This window comes from Thamnophis sirtalis, unplaced genomic scaffold (assembly GCF_051295495.1).
Source record: "Thamnophis sirtalis isolate CommonGarterSnake01/CBP01778 unplaced genomic scaffold, rThaSir2_p1.2 scaffold_5, whole genome shotgun sequence".
NCBI classification, from domain to species: domain Eukaryota; kingdom Metazoa; phylum Chordata; class Lepidosauria; order Squamata; family Natricidae; genus Thamnophis; species Thamnophis sirtalis.
In genome coordinates, this window is record NW_028261385.1 from 50,992,175 (window position 1) to 51,014,927 (window position 22,753).

Consider the following 22,753-nt stretch of genomic DNA (forward strand, 5'->3'; position numbering starts at 1 on the left):
TATTGAGACACATAGTAAATAACAGATATTGCTCTAGTTTCCTAACACAAAAATAAAGGGACATCAGTTGTTATAGGCAATTTAATAGTACATGGAAAATAATAAAAATATAATTCTTTTAAAAAATCTATATGTCAGAATTTAAGGCAATTTATACAATAAAGTCAAATCATTATTGTATCTAGAATAATATAAATTAATTGTTTTAATTTTGCCTATGATTCATTCCCTTCCTAATTTCAGTTAGGTTTTTTTGGGGAGGTGGAGGAGGTGTTGCCTACCTAGTGGCTTAGAATATTCCACAAAAATATTATTCATTTCCATATTCAAAACTAGTTTCTTCTATTCAAGTTAAAAGTTCTTATTTTTATGTTATTTTAAATATTAAAATAGGGGAAATGAGGGTTGGAATGAATTCCATTTTTATGTAATTTTCTGAACATTTGTTAGAAAAACTTTTAGATGTTGCTTTTTGTTCACTGTTTTAAGGAACAGTATTTCCAGACTGCAGTTTCTGAATTTATAGCTAATTCATAAGTATATCTAATTGGATTAGAAATGCCATTGTATAATTACTAATAGTGAAAAGGTGTCTTATGGAAGGTTCAGAATTACATAAGTTTACATATCTACCTAACCTCAACAAACTATATGATATTAAGATACAAAAAGACCAATACAAACCAGCCAAATAAAGTGGAGAGCAAATCTCCTAAAATCTGTTTTTCAGTAGAATTCATCTGTGCTAATTGTACAATTAATATATCTTAAAAACAAGGTGAGAGTTAAGAAACTATCTAGTCTGATAGATAAGAACAAGAAATAAAGTTGTTTTTTTAAAAAATAATTAACTAGTTATTTGTTTCTTTTTCAGGTTTTGTTAGAGCCAGAGGTGGTGGTGATATAAGGGATGTGAACACAAACTCAGAAAATTGGGCTGTAGTTAAAGGAGCCTTAGTAGCTGGAATGTATCCAAATATCGTTCATGTTGACAGAGAAAATGTAGTTTTGACTGGACCAAAGGAAAAAAAAGTCCGTTTTCATCCTACATCTGTTCTTAGCCAGCCCCAATATAAAAAGGTAAGATAAAATTATTAGGGTTGCAGTCCTGGCCCATGGGAAGAGAGCATTGGAAATAGCCTTCAAAGCAGTTACTGAGGCCCAAACTAAGTGTGTCCTTAGTTTAACACTTGGCTCATTCTAGTACACTTTGTGATGCATCTTTTTCAAGTGTTTTGCATACCTTGCTATTCAGATTTTTTTTTGGGGGGGGGGGAGTCCAAGATCCATGGGCAATTCACTTCCCAAATTTTTGGGATACTTTTCTCAGGATTTCTCACATAATTTACCAGGCTTTAAAACATTTAATTAAATATGAAAAATGAAAACTAGTTTGCTGATTGAACAGCTTGGAGGGAGATTAAAGAGTTCAACTATTGATTAATTTCTGTTTAGAGGACAAGTGAAAAGGTAAAGTCTTTTTTAAATTGAGTGTGACTCTTGGTGATTTTAGAGACACATTCATGAATTTTCTTAGCAGCAGTACATAAATTGTTTACCACTATTTTCTTTTGGGCCGTTTTTTCATCTTTCCATCCTGTCTAGAGCTTTTGTTTTTCTTGGAAAGTCTCCCACCCAAGAATTAAGCACGTCTGAATCTGCTTAGTCAATGGAAGATTAAATAAAGACGTATATCAGGTTATGAATTACATGAATACATTTTGTGTATATAATCTTTTATACATAGTGAATATATGTGACATAGTGTTGTGTTTCTTTATACACAGATATATATTTAACATTTTTTTTGAACCATAGATTTGTTACATTTGATATTTAACAGCATTTTTTGTTGTAAGGTATTCGGTTCTAGAATAGGAATAGATTGACTTTCAGCAAACTAAAATGACTTACAGGAAATATCCTGCTTAAATTTTTTAACAAAACTCTACAGCTGCTTAGATTAGTAATTTGAGAACATTAAGTGATCCCAATTCTTTTCTTGTTAATTTGTGCAACATCGTTTAAAGTGAATGTTTTTGAATTGCCTCTTTTATTATGCTGAAACAAACCACTTTGTTGAATTGCTAACAGATTCCTCCTGCAAATGGCCAAGTAGCAGCTATTCAGGCACTTCCCACTGACTGGCTTATATATGATGAAATGACAAGAGCCCACCGAATAGCTAATATCAGGTGCTGCTCAGTTGTGACTCCAGTCACAGTGGCCCTCTTTTGTGGATCAGCTAGATTGCCAAGTAATGCTTTACAGGAGCCTTCTTCCTTCCGAGGTAGGGTATTTATATTCCTTTAATTTATATTTTAAGAAATCCTTGAAAATTAATGTTTAAACTACTGGATCAAAATGTAAACATAGATAACAAGTTCGTTTTGTTGTATGTATTATTCAATATAAATCTAAACATGATTTTTAATGGGTTGGGTGAAAGAAAAATGGATGGTCAGCGATTGATGATGGGTGTGGGTGGGAAAGATGGTGCAGCAGTCGGTGGAGTAGAAAACGGACCCAAGCCCTGTGAGGACCAGTTTGAGCAAGATGGGGGCCGGGGGAATAAGCTGGAAGTTGCTACAGCATCCCTGCAGTTAATCATAGGGGCGAATCAGCCTGAATTTTGTGAATGTGACTGGGGGTGTGGTGGTGGGGGCACTGCAGCAGCTGTAACTTAGAAACTAGGTTGTAAGTAGCTTGGAGGGGGAGAGGTGTCATAATTTCAAATTATTGCTAAGCGCCTGGACATAAATCGAGGGCTACTGTAGGGAGAGCTACATTGTATTATTATTGATTAGGAAATAATTCCAGAATAAAATCAAAATATATGATTATTAGACATATTGAATAGTTTTTCACATATTAGTCTAATTCATGGCAAGTTGAGTTTATTGTGATCCTAAAATTTGGTCTCCATTGATGATCACAATATGAACAATCATAATTTTATATTTATTTATTTGTCTGCAAATCTATACATGTACAGTCCTGATTTCATTTCTAATTATAAATATTAAATATGATTGCAAGTATAATATTTCTATAATATTATTGAACTAACTTATCTTTCATAATAATTATACAGCTCTAAATTTCTGATACTTTCTAACAGTATATTCTTTAAAAAGTTATATAAGTCTCTATATACAATATATCATAATTGTTCTAGTTAAGTAAACTAATTTGCTAAACAAATGAATATGATTGTATATACATGTTGCATAGTATACAGATTCTAGACGTGTTTCCTCTTTCCTGGAAAAACAATGATTCCATAACTTTGTATTTTAGGGAAATTGAATGTTTACTTTTGGGAGTATTTAGTACAGATTAAACAAAATCTCAAATTATTAATTTAAATATTATTTTAAAATGATTAATACATAGGATCTTTGTTTTCTAATATAGTTGATGGTGTCCCTAACGATAGCAGTGATAGTGAAATGGAGGATCGAACAACTGCGAACTTGGCTGCTTTAAAATTAGATGAGTGGCTCAATTTCAAATTAGATCCAGAGGTAAAAAAAAACACTTTATACAATCCCCCCCCCCAAGAGAAATGTTTGCTTAAAGGCTTCTAACCTGAGGACTCCAAATGTAGATCCGTGAAAGAAAGAAAAAATTCTGTACTACTATATTTCAGTAAATTTATGGAACTTTTATAACATATTGCATTTATCTGTGTTACTCTATGTGGAATTTAGTTGCTTAAAAAAAAGGAAGCAGGGTAATTTTGGAAATAAAGAGTTGAAAGATTGGAGAAGATCTGAAAGGTTTGAGGATTTATTTTTTTTAAAAAGGACAATATAGAGAACATAGATATAAGTATATTTTTCCAGCACAAAGTATGAACTCCATAAAATTGGTTATCAGTAATTTCAAATAATCCTTAATGAACATGACATTTTATTGCTACACCATGTGGCAATGGCCATTGGCATACAATGCTTTAAAAGAGAGTAGATTAAATTTTCAAAGAGATTGTCAATGAAGAGCTGCTAATTCTGACTTCTAAGTGGAATTTCTGCCCTTGATCAGTATGATGCTGAGTACCAATTCATATTAGACAATAAAAGTTCAATGTTGATGGTGTTAATATGAGGTTTCTTTTCTTTCTCTTGTGTTTTGGTTCTGCACAAAAAATAAAATTCAGACCACTTCTAGCTAGCCATTCAAGGTAATGAAAGTCCAGTTTGTTTTGTTCCTATATTTGAATATGTAAATGATTGGCTGTAGATTTGCAAATGTTCATGTTCACATGTAAAAAAGAAATCAGCAAAATATCTATTTCATGGGATAAGTATGAAATGCAAAAATATAGTATGTTTATGACTCATATCATAGATCTTGTATTTGTCATTCAATTCAATTAATAGTATTTGAGATGTAGAAAGTTCAGTTTATACAGTTATTTGTATCTGAATTGTCAGTTTCAAAAAAGCCTCAAAGGCATGTGTGCTAAAATAAAACTTGTTTTTTTAAAACAGGCCGCTACCCTCCTCTTGCAGTTAAGACAAAAATGGCATAGTTTATTTCTGCGACGTATGAGAGCTCCTTCAAAGCCATGGTCTCAAGTTGATGAAGCAACAATACGAGCAATCATTGCAGTTTTGAGCACCGAAGAACAATCTGCAGGTCTGCAGCAACCTTCAGGAATTGGGCAAAGACCAAGACCTATGTCTTCTGAAGAACTTCCCTTAGCATCTTCTTGGAGATCAAACACCAGTCGAAAAAGCTCAGGAGAATCAGAGTTTGCAGATGATGCTTTTAATGCAGAAAGGTTAATATCTCAAATTTTACACAGCGGGAAACCCATTTTTTAGAACCCCAGTAACAAATGGGAAAACAGTTTTTAGTTTTTTTCTTTTAGAAGTGACAGGGTCACCCAAAAAAATTGCTGTTCAGCTAGGTGGGTCACCTTATACTATATGTTTGCCTTCTTTCAAGAAGATGTTTCTTGGTGCTACATAACTTATGTCATTTGTAAAAGATGAATTAAGGAATCTGGTTGATTCTTACTCTTGCGAAAAAAATGCATAATCTTGCTGTACAATGAGATGGATGGATGGACAGACGGACAGACATTTAACTACTACCTAAAGTTTATTGATTTGGTTTCATTAATTAAAATATGGACAACCTGGTAAAGTGCATAGTTTTCTTATGACCATATAAAATAATTATTTTCCTAACAGTTTAAAAACAAGCTATATTATATGGGAAGATTCTGCTAGTTCTCTGTTTATGGAAGGTCAGTATGTAAATAGATATGTTTGCATACGTATGTATAAAAAATCTCTCATTATTCATATTTTCCTGTGAATCCTGCTAAAAGCCGAATGTGTCATATGTGTTAAAACAGGCATCTTCCCAACATAAATATTAAGGTAGTTTGATATCATTGAAACATCATATTCAATTTAAAATTTAAAACATTTTAATGCTTTCAAAAATGGAAGTGTTAAACATTTATGCTCATAAATGAACAAAATGCAGTGAATGAACAAAAGAGAAATCTAAATCAAATCAATATTTGGTGTGACCACCCTTTGCCTTCAAAGCAGCAGCAATTCTTCTAGGTACACTTGCATACAGTTTTTGAAGGAACTCTGCTGGTAGGTTGTTCCAAACATCTTGGAGACCTAACCACAGATCTTCTTCATGTAATCCCAGACACATTCGATGATGTTGAGATCAGGGTTCTGTGGGGGCCATGCCATCACTTTCAGTACTTCTTGTTCTTCTTTATGCTGAAGGTAGCTCTTAATGACTTTGGCTGTATGTTTGGGGTCCTTGTCCTGCTGCAGAATAAATTTGGGGCCAATCATACGCCTCCCTGATGGTATTGCATGATGGATAAGTCTCTGCCTGTATTTCTCAGCATTGAGACCACCATTAATCCTGACCAAATCTCCAACTCCATTTGCAAAAATGCAGCCCCAAACATTCAAGGAACCTGCACCATGCTTCATTGTTGCCTGCAGACACTCATTATTGTACTGTTCTCCAGCCCTTTGACGAACACACTGCCTTCTGCTACAGCCAAATATTTCAAATTTTGACTCATCAGTCCAAAGCATCTGCTGCCATTTTTCTGCACCCCGGTTCCTATGTTTTCATGCATACTTTAGTCGCTTGGCCTTGTTCCCACATTGGAGGTATGGCTTTTTGGCTGCAACTCTTACATGAAGACCACTTCTGGCCAGACTTCTCCAGAGAGGTACATATGGGTGTACCTGGGTCCCACTGGTTTCTGCCAGTTCTGAGTTGATGGCACTGCTGGACATCTTCCAATTTTGAAGGGTAATAAGCTTGATGCGTCTTTCATCTACTGCACTAAGTTTCCTTGGCCGACCACTGCGTCTACGATCCTCAACGTTGCCCGTTTCTTTGTGCTTTTTCCAAAGAGCTTGAAAGCACATCTTGAAACCCCAGGCTGCTTTGAAATCTTTGTCTGGGAGATACCTTGTTGATGCAGTATAACTACCTTGCGTCTTTTTGCCATGCTCAATCTTGCCATGACATGAAACTGTCTTTCACAACCTCACCTTGGTATCAGAGTTTGGCTGTTCCTCACCCAGTTTTACGCCTCCTACACAGCTGTTTCTGTGTCAGTTCATGACTGGGTTTCAACCTATGTGTGACATTGATGATCATTAGCACCTTTTTGGTATAATTGGTTGATCATACACCTGACTATAATCCTACAAAATCTCTGACTTTGTGCAAGTGTACCTATGAAAATGGATGTTGGTTTGAAGGCAAAAGGTAGTAACACCACATATTGATTTGATTTAGATTTTTCTTTTGTGCGCTCACTTTGCATTTTGAAAATTGACAAAAATGAACAATCATTATCTATAATTCTGAAAGCATTCTTTGTTTACAGCATTTGTTCACACCTGCCTAAAACTTTTGCACAGTACTGTGTGTGTGTATGTGTGTATGTATGTATGTATGTATGTATGCATAAATACATACATATATGTGTGTGTGTGTGTGTGTGTGTGTGTGTGTTTTATTTGTGCTGATAAATAAATAAAGGGAGACTAGTATAGATCTATTTCAAGCTATTTAGCTCTCATCAGCTAGCCATACCCTTACTGGGATTCAAACCTGGGCTATATTACATATTAGGCAGACGTCTTAGCCATTAAGCCACAGGCTCTAATCCGTTATCAGCTGAGCCAGGGAGAAAGGTATATATTTAAAGTCACAACCCTTGGTATGCCCAATTATGGGAGGAAGCTAACTGCTTCCATTCTCTGTCAATTGGCTCGTCACAAGAGTCCATCATGACAGAAACCCAATATAACAAAGGCAACAGTAAAAATATTGGGTTTCTGTTGTGATGGACTCTTGTGACGAGCCGATTGACAGAGAATGGAAGCAGTTAGCTTCCTCCCATAATTGGGGCATACCAGGAGTTGTGACTTTATATATATATATATATATATATATATATATATATATATATATATATATATATATATATATATATATATATATATATATATATATATCTGTGTGTGTGTGTGTGTGTGTGTATATGTATGTGTATATACACACACACACGTATGTGTGTGCGTGTGAATAATACACACACGGACAAAATAACATAAGCTTTAACAAAAGCCAACTCTTTAACTTCAAAATCAAATACATAGGAAATAAAGGAATGTTTTATGAAAGATGTGAGTATAATTTGAACGTGGTTACAACATCTCTAAAAATAATTCTCCAGTTGTTTCTGCTAAAAATACTCTGGTACATTTGACAGTGATTGAGCTTCAGGGCCTCTCAAGTATTGTGGTATTGTGATGAAAATGTGCCTTCTCTGTCATTTCCCCAAATGGCAACCCCCAAAGATACGTCTTTGCCTACTGTCCTGGGATTCTAGAAGACCCTTAAGAGCTCTGTTACATGGCCTGGGAGTAGCATATTTGGAGAGCCCCTGCCATGTTTTTGTTGTTACTGTTGTGTTTAGTTCCTGCTTCATGTATTGTTTCATGCTTTTAACCTTCAATTGTGTATATGGATAGTGTCCTTTTTGGAGCAGGCAGTCATAATGATGACAATCATGATAATACCTCAAATGTACTTAGTTTTTCTTTTTCTCTTTCAGAAATACTCCCAAAGCAACTTTAAGCTATGATATAAACAAAGAGCAAAATAATACAATATTAAGGTAATGTTTCTCTTATAACACTTCTTTTAAATTTTACATTTACCGTAGCATTAATATTGTTATTTTTCCAGGAAATTAAGGTAACTTTGCAGGAAGCTCAAGGATACCTTTAGGATATCTCAGACTATGGGCTCTGATGATATTAGGTAACCGTAAGTATTACATTCATTTCTTTCCATTCCCAAATCCTAAACCTAGCTTCATAATGACAGATCTCAGAAATACCTTGGAAACAGTTAAGTATTTCTATGCTTCTGAGCTATTTACTTAATACCAGGTATAGTTAACACTACTTAATTTTTGCTATACTACAATGATGAGATTGTCTTGTGCGTATAAAATGTGCTTAGTCTGATAGACCTGAAAATAAGAGGAATCCTGCAGGAATCCTTTTGAAACAACATTAAAGCTGCAGTATCTCTGGTTAGAACCACAGCTTATTTTTATTAAACATTGCATTCTGCTTTTCATTTACAGAGTCTTAATGAAATCTACATCTCCAGCATTTCACCAACCACTGAAATATAAAGAAAGGGGTGTTGTGCATTCCAAACGAAGCACAGATGACAGGGCAGACCAAACATCTGTGAAATCTACAGATAGTATCAGTTACCCCAGTCCCTGTGCCAGTCCTTCTCCTCCATCATCTGGGAAGGTATATAATACTTTGAAATCCTAGTAAAAAATAATGCAAACTGAAGAACATTGGCTAAAATCAAACACCAAACTAAAATAAGCCTACAGTGATGGTTAAAAGTTTGTGAACCCTTTTAAATTCTCCTGTGCGCTGCTTGGAGAATCCAAGCATGGGTTAACTTTGTCCATTAGCCTAGAGACTGAGTTATGAAATTGTTGACCATGCCTCCTCTGACTGGAAGGGTTCAGTTTTTTTAACTCAGTCAAACCTGAAGAGACGTATAATTTTCTCTTAAGATAATGGACAAATTAACTCTTATTAAAGGTAAGTATTTTTTTCTTGTAGCATGCTCCTTTTTTCCTCTAGGTGACTACAGATTATAAAGGGCATGCTGTTCCGTTCCAACTGACTGCTTCGCCTGGCCATTTCTCAGCGCAATATTGGAGCCTCTTATGCCTAAATCGGCTGGGACTGGTGACGATTGACTGCTCTTGCCTACTGATCACCGCAGCTGAAAGCTGGTGCACCACTCTCGTGTCGGCTACCGCAGGCGTGATCCGCTTATTAAGTGTGATCAGTCCCCTCTTTGCTGAAATAGTTTGCTGCTGGGCTTGCCTGCTGAAACGTGATCGGCTTGCCAGTTTACATGTGATCCGCTTAAAGGGCACATTCAGCGTTCTGCCAGCACTACCGCTACTGCTGCAACTGTTGCTGCCGCGAGGGAAAGTGGCGTTGGAGCTGCTATTGCCCCTGACGGAGTTTGAAACGGTGGCCATTTTGGTAGCGTTTGAATTTTGCGCCATTCAGAGCCAACAGAAACGGCTGCCGGATTCTTCCCGCCAAGTAGCGTGACGCAAGATCACCCGAGGGTGGAATTAACTGCCTCTTATTGCTGGCCGCCATTGCGCGCGAGGATTTGTCCGGTGCAGTTCAACGGCTCGTGCTCTCCTCACACAGTGCAGTCTATTGTGAAAGCCCGATAGCTAGAACGAATCTTTACTTCTCAATTAGGCTGATTTATCTGAGTGAGCTTTCTAACAGCAATAATGGCAGATCACTTGGCAACTGGGAACAACTCTGGGGCAGAAACCTCCCCCTCATTGCCATCCAATCAGTACAGGGCCAGCGATAGGGTTGGGAGGACTGTCACCAGGGCCTCCTGCAGAACCAGGGCAAGCGCGTCATCTGTGGCTGCAGATAGGGCCTCCGGGCACAAGGAGAAAAATGAGAAAGCAGCTAGGCCTCAGGCCACCTCCACTTCCAGCAGGTCCCCACCAGCTCTTACGGTGCAGGGTTTTCCATCTGCTTCCCCACCCAGTCTGGCAGGGGTCCAAGGTTGGTCCCCTGATATTTCTATGACATAAGGCTTCTTTGTAGGAGAAGTGGGATTGGGGACCCAATCCTTATCTGATTTCTCAGTCATGTTGGAGGGTCAGGCGCCTGCACCTGGGTGCACAGAACTGTCAGCCACCTTCACCCTCACCGCGGCAGGATTGAGGCCCAAGGAAACTTCTCCCCTCAATATTCCTTTGGAGCTCAGATATATGCTCTCCCCGGTGCCATAACTCAGGGAGTAGATGCTGAACTCCAGCCAAGGGGACAACGGCCCAGACAGGTGGCCTTGTCCAGGGATCCATTCGCTTACCAGGAGGATCCTCCCTTCCTGCTCTCTTCAATTCACAGTGAGGGTTCTATCCTGGGTCACCTGGTTGAGCAGGAAATCTCTGATGATGATGGCCCAGGGCAGGACAAGCCTTCCTTTTCTGGGTTATTTTGGCCCCCATTGTTTAAATCATTGTTATACAAGGCCAAGACCACCACCAACATGGGTGGCGGTGGGACTGGATTCCATGGGCCAGTTCTTTGCTGAACAGGTTCAAGAGCAGGATGTTATTCCCTTTCCTAAATTATTTTAGGAAAGTGCAGAGACAGTGAACGCAGCCTGCTGCGATCCCACCTCCCAACAGTGGCGACAGAAAGCTATATAGCTCAACCCCGGAGGTAGATGGGATTCTTCAGTTCCCTACTGTAGACCCCCCCAATTGCCGCTTTGGCCTCCCCAGCCCTGGTACCATCCAAACTGTCGGAAGGCCTCAAATGGGAAGGACCACAAAGCCGAATTGATGATACGCAAGACGCACCAGGCAGCTGCCTGGGTGTTACGATCAGCGGCTGCGGCCTCATTTTTGAACCGGACATCCCTGGTGTGGCTTAAACAACTCCAGGCCAGAGTTGCCCGAGAGGATATGCGGCTCCACCAGGATTATTTATTTATTTATTTATTTATACGATTTATAGGCCGCCCAATCCTGGAGGACTCTGGGCGGCCTATAAATCAACAAATTGGTCACAGCACTGGAATATTCCTCTTACGCTACTCTTAATGCAACTAAATTTGTGTCTCAAGTTGTAGCGTCCAATGTCACATCCCACTTCCTCCTATGGCTCCGCCATTGGCAGGCGGATATAAAATCTAAATGGCGCTTAGCTTCAACTCCATTCAAGGGTGGGCCCCTGTTTGGTACTGCCTTGGATCCCATTTTAATAGAGACAAGGAACAAGTGCAAAGTGCTTCCATCCACCAACAGGCATTCTGATAGGAGGCACCACCCTTATTTCAAGAGGCAACCATTTCGGTGCACAGATTCTGGGTTCACAGTGGCACCTTATGTTCCCCAGTACAACTGGCCATACACACAGGGACAGGACCGGTCGGGCCCAGGATAGAAATAGACAACAGAATCAGCAACAATTGCAGGCTCGGTGGCCACTTCGTGGCGCCAACAACCAGTCCTTTCACTGGTATAGGTGACTCCCAAAGGAATGGGCCTATTGGCGGGCGATTGTCAGCCTTCGCAAGCCAATGGGCAGAAACAACCTCCGACGCTTGGGTCGTTCAAACAGTGAGGCTAGGCCTCACTCTAAAATTTCTCTCCATCTCCCCGAGAAGTTTCATCAAGTGCCCCGTCCCCAGATATCAGGTGAAATAGGTGCTCATGAACCAAGAGTTCCAACACCTGTTATCCATTGACACCATAGAACCAGTTACCAAGGGATAGGAAAGGCTAGGGTTTTATTCAATCTTGATCCTAGTCCCCAAGTTCTCGGGAGGATGGAGGACCATCCTAGATTTAAAGCAACTCAACCTTTACATCAAATATCAAAGATTCAAGATGCAGTCCCTCAAGAGCATATTGACCTGCATCAGACAAGGCGACCTGATGACATCAATCGACATAAAAGATTTTTTATTTATTTTTTATTTATAAATAAATAAAATAAATAAAATAAAGACATAAAAGAGGCCTACCTGCATGTCCCAATGCATACAGCAGAGAGAAAATTCCTGCGGTTCCAGTTTGCAGGCCTCCACTTTCAATACCAGGCCCTACCATTCGCCCTTTCGTCAGCCCCGTGAACCTTTACCAAGCTTCTGGCAGCAATAGCCGCATATCTTCGCTTTCTAGCGGTCAGAATATATTGCTATCTCAACGACGTCTTGATCCTCTTGTCATCACGATCTCAGGCAGTTTGATATCTTCAGACGACTATCAACACCTTGCAGTGCCACCGCTTTGTACTGAATTTCCCAAAAAGCCATATTTAGCCGACTACGAGACTGTTGCATCTTGGGACTTCCACAAACTCCGACACATGCGAGGTGGCATTATTTCCGGAACGACACAGCAGCATCTAGTCACTGGTGAGTCATGTTCAAGGTCAGAGTTCTTACCACTGGCAGTACTTTCTCAACTTCTGGGAAAAATTATTTTGTGTATAGACATTGTTCCCTGAGCACGATTCCATGCTTGTCCCCTCCAGTGGTTCCTTCTTTCGTTTCAGAGGATACACACCAGCCACTCTCAATCCAGGGTGCAAATTCCACCCAAGGTGTCCACATCGCTCCACTGGTGGAAGACTCCCAACCTGCTCTGGGGGTCTCTATTCAAGGAGCCGGAGCGCATTGTAATAACAACGGACACGAGCCTATATGGGTGGGGAGCACATTCTCTCGATCAGGTAGCCCAGGGGTGCTGGAACGCGCAAGAGCTCAGGAACAGCAACAATTGGCTGGAGCTGCGTGCCATCCGGCTGACAATTTACGAATTTCAGGACTTGGTCAGGACAGTCATGTGCTGGTCCTCACAGTCAACATCGCCTCCAAGGCTCATGTCAACCGCCAGGGAGGCACGCGGTCCAAGTCACTGATGTTGGAGGCGGAATGATTCCACTGTTGGGCGGAGAAACATCTTTTATCAATCCAAGCGGAGCACATATCGGGGACCATGAATGTACAAGCGGATTGGCTGAGCAGAGCAACGGTGGATCAGATGGAATGGCGTCTATCCCCGGCACTGTTTCAGGAACTATCCCACAGGTTCGGTCACCCAGAAGTAGACCTCTTCGCACAGCCTCAGAACACTCACGTCCCACGGTTCTTTGCCATGTTCCAGGTACCGGGAGCGGAGGGTATCGATGCACTAAGCAGTCCTTGGCCACCAGGACTGCTTTATGCATTTCCGCTCTCCCAATAATTTCATATGTCATTCAGAAAATATTGGTGGAGAGAGTGGAGGTCCTTCTGGTTGCCCCGACGTGGCCCGATGCCCTTGGTATGCCGACCTGCTGAATCTATCTATCTCCCACCCTTGGAGAATTCTGGACACTCAGATATCCCTCTCCCAGGGGGCACTAATTCATCCAAGCCCCCAAGACTTACAATTAGCCGTGTGGCACTTGAGAGGGATAGCTTAATCAAGCAAAAGTTTTCTACCAAGGTCATTAAAACAATCCAGGCAGCTCAGCGTCCGTCGACAACATGCATTTACGAAGCCACCTGGAGAGCCACAGAGCCAACATTAACCCCGTCTCTGCCTCGGTACCACAAGTGCTTGAATTTTTACAGACAGGTACGGACAAAGGACTTACTCCCAATACTCTACGCTGCCAGATTACAGCACTGTCGACGGTCATTTGCGGCGGACACGGTCGTTCCCTATCTCACCATCCACGGGTACAGTCATTTCTCAAAGGGGCTTCAAATCTCAAGCCCCCCGTAATCCATCGCTATCCCATGTGGAATCTGACAGAGTACTCCAGGCTCTCACCGCGGAGCCATTCGAGACCTTCCATTCAGTTAGTCTCAGATTGTTGACCCTTAAAACCATTTTCCTTGTAGCCATTACATCAGCTCGGAGGGTGTCGGAACTAGCAGCCCTGTCTGTCTGCGAGGACCTCTGTATCTTTCATCTGAACAGGGTTATCCTTCGCTTGGATCTGGCATTCCTCCCCAAGGTCAATTCATGGTTTCATCAGGCACAGGAGATCATCCTCCCGGGCTTTTGTCCACAGCCTGCACACCCTAGGGACAGGCAATGGCACGGTCTTGACGTTTGCAGGGCACTTCATCGTTATGTGAAACACACGGCTTCATTCAGAAGGTCGGAAGCCTTATTCGTTGCTTTTCAGCCAGCAACCATGGGATAGAAAGTGTCCTCCAACATCATTGGACGTTGGCTGAAAGCATGCATTGCCCTTGCATATGAGAGCCAACCCAGGCCTGTGCCCAGACGCATCGCTCCTCATTCCACCAGGAGTGCGGCTACTTCAGCAGCCTGGGCCCCTCAAGCCTCGGTTGAAGAAATTTGCAGGGCGGCGACCTGGTTATTGACTTTGCCCTTCATCAGACACTATAAATTGGAGTGTTTGCTTCGGCAGAGGCTCATTTGGGCGATGAGTCCTTCAGAGGGTCCTAACAGCTTCTCAGGCCCACAACCAGCCTAGCTCCCGCCCTTGAGATTCATTGCTTTGGCATGTCCCGTGCTTGGATTCTCCAAGCAGCGCACAGGCGAACGACTGTTGAATTACCTGAACGGTCCTTCTATGTGCACTGTGAGGAGAATCCACCCCGTCCTGGCTTCAGCTGGTCCAGGGGAATTCGGAACTTGTATTTCTGGTTCCGCATTATTCGGGATTGACACGTGCCTTGAATTTGTCGGACTTTATCATTTACATCTGAACTGACTAAAAGCTATATCTCTTAGTCTGGCTGAGCCTTTGTACAAAACTGAACCCTTCCAGTCAGAGGAGGTGTGGTCAACAATTTCATAACTCAGTCTCTAGGCTAATGGACAAAGTTAATCCATGCTTGGATTCTCGCAGCGCACATAGAAGGACCGTTCAGGTAAGTGAAAGGTCGTTTTCAATATTTCTGCATAAGTATGTCTTAATACATATTGTAATCGGGTCAAATTCAGCAGGTTCTGACAGGTTCTGGAGAACTGGTAGCGGAAATTTTGAGTAGTTCGGAGAATCAGCAAATACCACCTTTGGCTGGCCCCAGAGTGGGGTGAGAATGGAGATTTTGTAATATCCTTTCCCCAGGAATGGGGGGAGAGTGGGGATTTTGCAGTATCCTTCCCCTGCCACGCCCACCAAGCCACGCCCACAGAACCGGTAAATAAGTTTGAATTTCACCACTGATTGTAATAAGTACATTACATACTTATTCTAATGTCTATACAAGTCCTAAAATAGTATAAAGAGAACCCAGTAACAAATGAGTAAAAGACATACAGATTATGTTCATATATTTATTGGGAAAAATGATCTAAACCTACATATTTCTATGTAGCAAATGTGAACCTTTCCTTTTTCAGTAATGCATACCCCTTGGGCAAGCAATCACTGGTAAATATTTTCTAAACTATTGATCAATCCTGCACATCAGCTCAAAGGAATTTTAGCCCATTTTTTTGAAATGTTTCAACTCAAGGATGTAGTTTTTCACAATGAATGGATGAACAAGTATGATGTTTTTGATTCATTTGTTTCACTGGGTTTTCTTTATCTAGTTTTAGATGATTTTACGCAGAAATATTAAAAATCCAAATGATTCACAAACTTTTAAGCACTACTGTATGTTATTGTGAATAGACTGTGGTTTTCAATATTTTATGTTAACATTCCAGCAGGTACTTTATCAAGAAACCTGAGTCATAACTTCAAAAATATACATTTTCCCTTAAAAACATTTACAAGTTTAAAAGGCATTCTATTATCTTTTTATAATAATAGTGGTGACAAGGTAGCAGTGAAGAAAGGCTTCAACACTGGTTTTATATATATATATACACATATATATATTTCATATATATATATGAAACTCACAGGAAGGTCACTCTGTTAGCCTACTTCTGAGCAGGTTTGAGCTGAAATTTGTCTGTGTCTGAAGTACTCCAAGGCTCTAATTGCACTGTACCACTTTGCCAGAGAAACAACTTGATTCTTTTTTTGCTTGAGTGACAAAAAGAAAAAGGAATGATGCTGGAAGAAAGCAGTGAGAGTGAAGAGGAATTATTCCATCAGCATCAAGAGATGGGGTGTTGCTTTCATTCCACCTTTGGAGACAGATAGTCCTGATCACATCAAAGCATGACTATCAGCTTTCCACCCTGTCTATTCAAGTGCTACCTTACAACTTCATTTGTTGATCTAGCATGGAGAAAATAGTTTGTTTGCCAAAGTGGGTGACATCTTCAGTTGCTGGAAAAACAACAAATTAGTTCAAGAGTTTTTCAAACTTGACAACTTTAAGCATGCTGGTTGTGGAATTTGGGGGTGGTGTTGGTTTGAAGTCCACACATCTTAAAGTTGACAAGTTTGAAAAACATGGTGTTAGCTGAAGGAACAGTAATGTGTATAAAGGAGGCAAATTGGTTGGAGGAGTTAAAAAAAAGAGGATTTAAAAGAGGATTGAAGTGCAAACAGAAAGGCTACAGTATGCTTGGGAAGTTCACTCAATAGGGATTCGCTGGATTTGCCTTGCATCCTACTTAGACCACTTCCACATTGCACTGATGGAATAGGAACATCTTGTTATAAAGCATGATGAGTCCTGACAATATTTTCTGATGACTAATATTATTGGATATAATATTATTTAAATTAATAAATTATTAATTTAAATTCTTTTATGCAAAATACCTAGCCCCTTTTTAACCACCATTAAGTAAAACTGCACCCTCCTACTAAAGCTTTAATATAGGTATAAAACATTTTTTTAAAAACAATGTGTTAGCAAGTATTAGGCTAAAATGAAATGCTTAGTGAAGTGGAATAGTGACTTAATTATATAATCCATTCCACATTTCTAGCTATAGTGATTTTTGCATTTTCCCAAGAGGCAAAATACCAATTTGCTCAGGAATCAAGAACAGTTTTTCATCTCATTTAATTATGAAACCTTGGCTATAGTTTGACTGTAAAATGTTTAAAACAAATAAGATCAAATAAAATCTATTTCCAGATTTACATACTATTTTGGGAAGCTTAATGACAAGCCATAGCAGAAGGACCAAAGTGTATTGATTCTATACTGCAATTATACTGAAGTTCCAAAGTCACCAGTTAAACGTCAGTGGGATTGTTATATTTGATTTTGTACTTAATTTGGAGCATACAGCATTCATACAGGGTTCTCATTCTTTTGGTTGACAGCTCTTAAATTACATAGTACAAAAATTGCTGAGTTCTTAAAGTTTTTACAAACCGTAATCATATATCCCAAGCACTATAAAATAAAACTTTTTTTGCAGGGTTCCAAATCTCCTTCTCCACGGCCAAATATGCCAATTCGGTACTTTATTATGAAAAGCAGCAATTTAAGGAATCTTGAGATTTCACAACAGAAGGGGATTTGGTCTACAACTCCAAGTAATGAGAGGAAACTGAATCGTGCTTTTTGGGAAAGTAGTGTTGTTTACTTGGTATTTTCTGTCCAGGGATCAGGACATTTTCAGGTAAGAACTTTCCAAATTCACTATTCACTACATATTACTTACATGTTGATAATTTCAGGAAAAAAATGTGCTTTTGTGATATACAGATAATTCTCACTTAAAGGCAGTAATTGGAACAAGAATTTACATCTCTAAGCAACATAGTAGTAAAGTGCAATGTCATTCCATTTAGCAACAGACATTCTGGCAGTCCAGGTTGCTGTCATTAAGGGAATCACTATGGATCAGTAAAAACAACGATGTCATGTAGTTCAGAGGTGATATTCAGCCAGTTCAGACAGGTTCTAGAAAACCGGTAGTGGAAATTTTGATAGTGGGGAGGGAATGCAGTATCCTTCCTGCCACGTCCACAAAGCCACGCCCATAGAACCGGCAGTAAAAAAATTTGAATCCCACCACTGATGTAGTTGCTGTTTGCCAACTTCTCCTGGCTTCCACATTGAATTTGCTTGCAGGGAGTCAGCAAAGAAAATTGCAGATAGCAATTGTGTGACCATGGGATACTGTGATGACCATATGAATAAAGAGTGGTTGCAACTACCATTTGTTCACTGCATTCTTAAGTTTGAATGGTCCTTGAATGAATGGTTAAACAAGGACCACCTGTGCTCCCTGCAGATGCAAAGTAACATTGTAGATTTTATATCATGTGCAGTAAAATTTTCATATAAAAGCTGATTCAGACAAGGTTTCCCTTCACACACATACACACACAGAAACACATTTTTGTGAACATTCTCATTTTATTTTTACGAATGTTTGAATTAAATAATCTTAATAGAATTGAAGTATTTTTCATCACTAGTAATAGCATTGTGGTAAATACGACTGTTGTGATTTTATCACAACTTCATTTTATAGGAATAAACCTATTTTTGGGAGAGGAGGCTGCTTTTTTAAATAAATGCTCACATATAAGGATGAAGGCTGAAAACTAATACATGATTTGGTTAAATGGTATATAATGTCAAGACAAAACAATCCTAAAGTATTGCCTGGATTATGCTGCTAAACCTTCACTGCAGTGGCTTCCAACAAGCAAAGTAAATGAGGGAAGCCAGATTTGCTTAATGAATACAGTGATTTGTTTAATGACCATAGCAAAAAAAGGTTGCAATATCATGGGCAACTTTCTTGCCGCATTGCCTAGTGACAGAAGTTCCAGTTCTAATTGTGATTATAAATCAAGGATTACCTACAACATAGAAGATATTGTTTTAACACAAAGCTGAAAATTAATATCTAAATTTTACTTAGATTTTTAATCTTGCTAAAATTTCCACAGGGTTTTGCTCGAATGTCTTCTGAGATAGGCCGTGAGAAAAGTCAGGACTGGGGTTCTACTGGTTTAGGGGGAGTGTTCAAGGTGGAATGGATCCGGAAGGAAAGTCTTCCTTTTCAATTTGCTCATCATCTGCTTAATCCTTGGAACGACAATAAGAAAGTACAGATAAGCCGAGATGGCCAGGTATGCTACTTTTTACACTATAAAATATGATTTTCTTGCTTCTTTTAGTCTTTATTGTCATCAATGTTTTCATACAGGTAGTTTTTTTAAAAGCAATAGATGGGAGTCTTTTGCAGTTCTGAAAATATTTCTGGAAAAAAAAAACAATTTTTCCCATTATTATTAAAATGATACTGAATCTCATTGCTTCAATTCTGTCTGTGTTTATAAAGTGCTTTGCTTTTTTATAAGCCATAATTTAAATTTTTAGCAATCTCAAAGCCTTTTTTTCTCCTTCCATTTAGGAACTGGAACCTCAGGTTGGTGAACAGTTACTACAACTATGGGACCGTATTCCTCTAGGGGAGAGAAACACAGCAGACTGAAAATAAAAGGGCAAATTTTGAGGTAGGTGCAAGTCCCAGGTTGATATTATAAATGAAAGTGTTGAGATTTTCTTCTTTTACTGATTCACCTCAAGGCATTTAGATATTTGGGAGAAAGTAGCTGCCATCAACACATAGTTAATGTAATGTTAGATGGCCTATATACGTGAAGCCAGAAGAGGGAGAAGTGGAGCATATACTCTCTGTATCACAGTAATAACAGCAGAAGGGGAGGGGGGGAAACTAATGTATCTATGACATATTGCCACACTTACTTATACCACAAGACACTCTTCCAGAACAATTTTGTATGGCAGATCTTTGCAAACCAACTGAGAAAATGTCAGGATCATTTACCAGAAGGCAGATGTTTTGGTTATTGCAAAAGTAATAGATAAATTTTAATTTCATCCTTCTCCTCCATAGTTGCATCTCATGTGAAAGGCAGCTAAAATCATCAATGCTCATGCAGAAAAGAAGTGCCATAATGAATAAGATTGAAGGAAACCAGGGGCATTTTTCAAACACAGACTGAACTAAAGAGGCTGCTGTTAACTTCCACTAAGAAATTTGTTCTTCACCTTGGAAGTTCTACTGTTTGCACATCAAATCAGATAAGAACCTGGTGAACTGTGAATAATGTTGTAATTATATTTAATATATCTTTGGAGAAATAGATATATCTACAATGCATAAGTTTTCAATAAGGTCCTGTTCAGAAATGCTCAAGGGCAAAAATAAGGAGCATGGAAAGTTTAAGGTCGAAATAATTGTAGTAAATAGACAAATGAGAGCTTCTTCTCTATTTAAACTTGAATCAAATTATTGAGAACTATATGTATCTTAAAGGGTCCTTTAAGTTGGTTTCAGGACATTTAGTTTACATTCTGTATAATATGAGCTCACAAAAAGTGTTGGATATTTTTGTATATTCTTGTAGCAGTTGTACCAGAAATAATTTCTTCAGTATCGAAGAAAAGGACACTTGAAAAACCATGTGGTGTTAACCATGTGACAACCTCAAGTACTTTTTTCCCTCTCCTTCCTTTTAAAATTTTTCTTTTGTGTACTTCTAATTTTTCTTTTTCTTTCTGTGGTTTTTATATTTTATTAAATACCTTACTCCTTACTTAATTCTTTATCTGATTTACTGCATTTTACTTTTAGAGTGATATTGGCCACTACAACCTGTAGTTTCTTTATCTAATGTTTTGAGAAGTGGTGGGTCAGTTGAACAAGAAGAAAAAATGTCATGCTAAAGAGATGATACCTTAGTACATCTAAGCTATGTTTGAATAGAGTTAAAGAGCCATTTAATTATTTGTCATGGTGTAATCTAATAATGAAAAAGGAATGACATTTCTTATCCAAAACCACTACATGGAAGAAGAAATTATAACGGAAGGCTTCATCTGCAGCATTCATTGCTTTTTCATTCAGATGTTCCTTTTTAGATATATATTTATCCATAGTGTGATTATTTGTAATTTTTACATATTCATTTAGTATTCTCTTGTTAATGAATTATAAATCATTATAATAATTGTAAATCAATTGTGAATCAGTATCTCAAGAAGTTTTAAGTTGAAATAAGATGTTTTAGAATAAAATTGTTTTGTTTTAGTCGTGTGGTTTGGAGTAATTTGTAGTATTGCCAAAAAGTTATCAAGTTATATTGAAGAGTATTGACCTACAAAACTCTCTTCACTTGTTGATTGTTAAACTACATTCAAAATCTGTGTACAACAACAGAATTCTGAAAGCCAATAATTTTGTCTCTATCTCATCCTATACAAGACAAAAACAAAGTGGGGTTATTTTGTGATTTATTTCTCACACTTCCTTTAGCCTCTGAACTCTATGACCTCTTGTCCAAGTTTGTTGGTTCACTCATACCTTCCCCAACATCAGCTCTAAATTTCTTTAAAGTCTCTATCCTTCCTCGGCTTCCTCTTGCAGGTGAATCATAACATTTGTATAGGTTATATCACATTTTCCCCTGGAAAATGCAATTTTTCTGCAAAATTGCTTTGGTTCAGGTTCACTGCCTACCAATAGGTTGGCAGCAAGATGGAGTATATATGCACAAAAGATAAGCTGGTCATCTCAGCTTTGTGTAGTGTTGATGTGTTCTATATCTCTTTTGTTGATTGACAAAAGAAAAGTGATCGAAATGAAACATCATATTTTTCACAAATGTAAGATGACCCACCATTTTATTGAGGTAAATAGTTCTATTTTAAAGTAAATGCAGGAATAGCATTGAACCATATTTGGTTATCTTTTGTTAAGTATAGTTTCATGCCAATCCTCCATTGATGGGTTCCAGATCCCGTTGCAACTGGTACAGTTGCAACGGAGCCTGGCATCCTCCATATGAATGCGTGTAGCACGCACATGCATCTTACCATCCAGCGACGCCTCCACGACGCTCCAGCTGCTTTGCAGAGTGTCGCACAGGTGCTGTATGCGCCGTGCGCATACACAGAAATGCCGAAGAGTTTAAAGACAGGTAAAGAGTGCCGGTAGGCTCTCCGGAACACCATACTAGAACAGTATCCGGTGCTCTGGGCAGGGTCAAATTTCCAATTAATAAGAAATATGAAGGCAGCAATGGAAACAAATTACATGCAGAATTTGAATCTGATTATCATCTGCATTGACTGAACAGGGTTCATATCTATGAAGGACTAAAATCAGTTCATTAGAATGACCAATTACATTTCTATTCACCCTGCAAGATCTCACAGAGAATTGATTTGTCTATTTGGCCTAGATATAATAAGCATTTTTTATTCTGTACAGCAGGAAACAGATTATTTTTAAATTGAAGATTACAATTTAGGCCTGGCTAGGAATGTCTTCCATTTCCTTCCTTTGTGTAGAAAGTGCTGTTTAAATTGGTCCAGCTGTTCGAAATTATGGGAATGAGAGACTATTGACCTCAGCAAACATGTTTACTTCCCATAAACTAAAGTCATACTGCATCTGTTTGTTAGAAACTTCACAGGAAAACACTGTCTTGTTGGATTCATTCAGTCCTGAAACACTGGGATGAAAAAATGTTGTATAAAAGACAAGTGCAGTTTGTACTCCTGGCCACTAAAAGTCACATTGAAACAGTTAAATCAAAGGATAACTCACCAGTTTTGATATAGAAATACTTATTGTGGACAGGTTAGAAACAATTTCTCTACAAAAACTAATGTTTTCATATCGGTTTGCTTCTCAGAAAATATACTTGTAAGACCAAATGTCAAGGCATTTGTTTAAATTGCAGTGCTA

The 22,753-nt window shown here is 38.8% G+C and overlaps 1 protein-coding gene across 3 annotated transcripts in view; it reads left to right on the plus strand.

Annotated features, from left to right (window-relative positions):
* The window catches only part of YTHDC2 (YTH N6-methyladenosine RNA binding protein C2), a 45,216-nt gene extending 24,125 nt beyond the window's left edge, over positions 1 to 21,091 (plus strand). For all 3 annotated transcript variants that reach the window (XM_014055966.2, XM_087715815.1, XM_014055967.2), the window contains 10 exons: positions 875 to 1,080; positions 2,095 to 2,290; positions 3,418 to 3,527; positions 4,497 to 4,789; positions 8,135 to 8,197; positions 8,675 to 8,852; positions 17,432 to 17,635; positions 18,921 to 19,103; positions 19,388 to 19,490; positions 19,895 to 21,091. In XM_014055966.2, the coding sequence (XP_013911441.1) occupies positions 875 to 1,080; positions 2,095 to 2,290; positions 3,418 to 3,527; positions 4,497 to 4,789; positions 8,135 to 8,197; positions 8,675 to 8,852; positions 17,432 to 17,635; positions 18,921 to 19,103; positions 19,388 to 19,468 (1,514 nt within the window). In that variant the 3' untranslated portion in view covers positions 19,469 to 19,490; positions 19,895 to 21,091. The remainder of the gene's footprint in view (positions 1 to 874; positions 1,081 to 2,094; positions 2,291 to 3,417; positions 3,528 to 4,496; positions 4,790 to 8,134; positions 8,198 to 8,674; positions 8,853 to 17,431; positions 17,636 to 18,920; positions 19,104 to 19,387; positions 19,491 to 19,894) is intronic.
* The last annotated feature ends 1,662 nt before the right edge of the window (positions 21,092 to 22,753 follow it).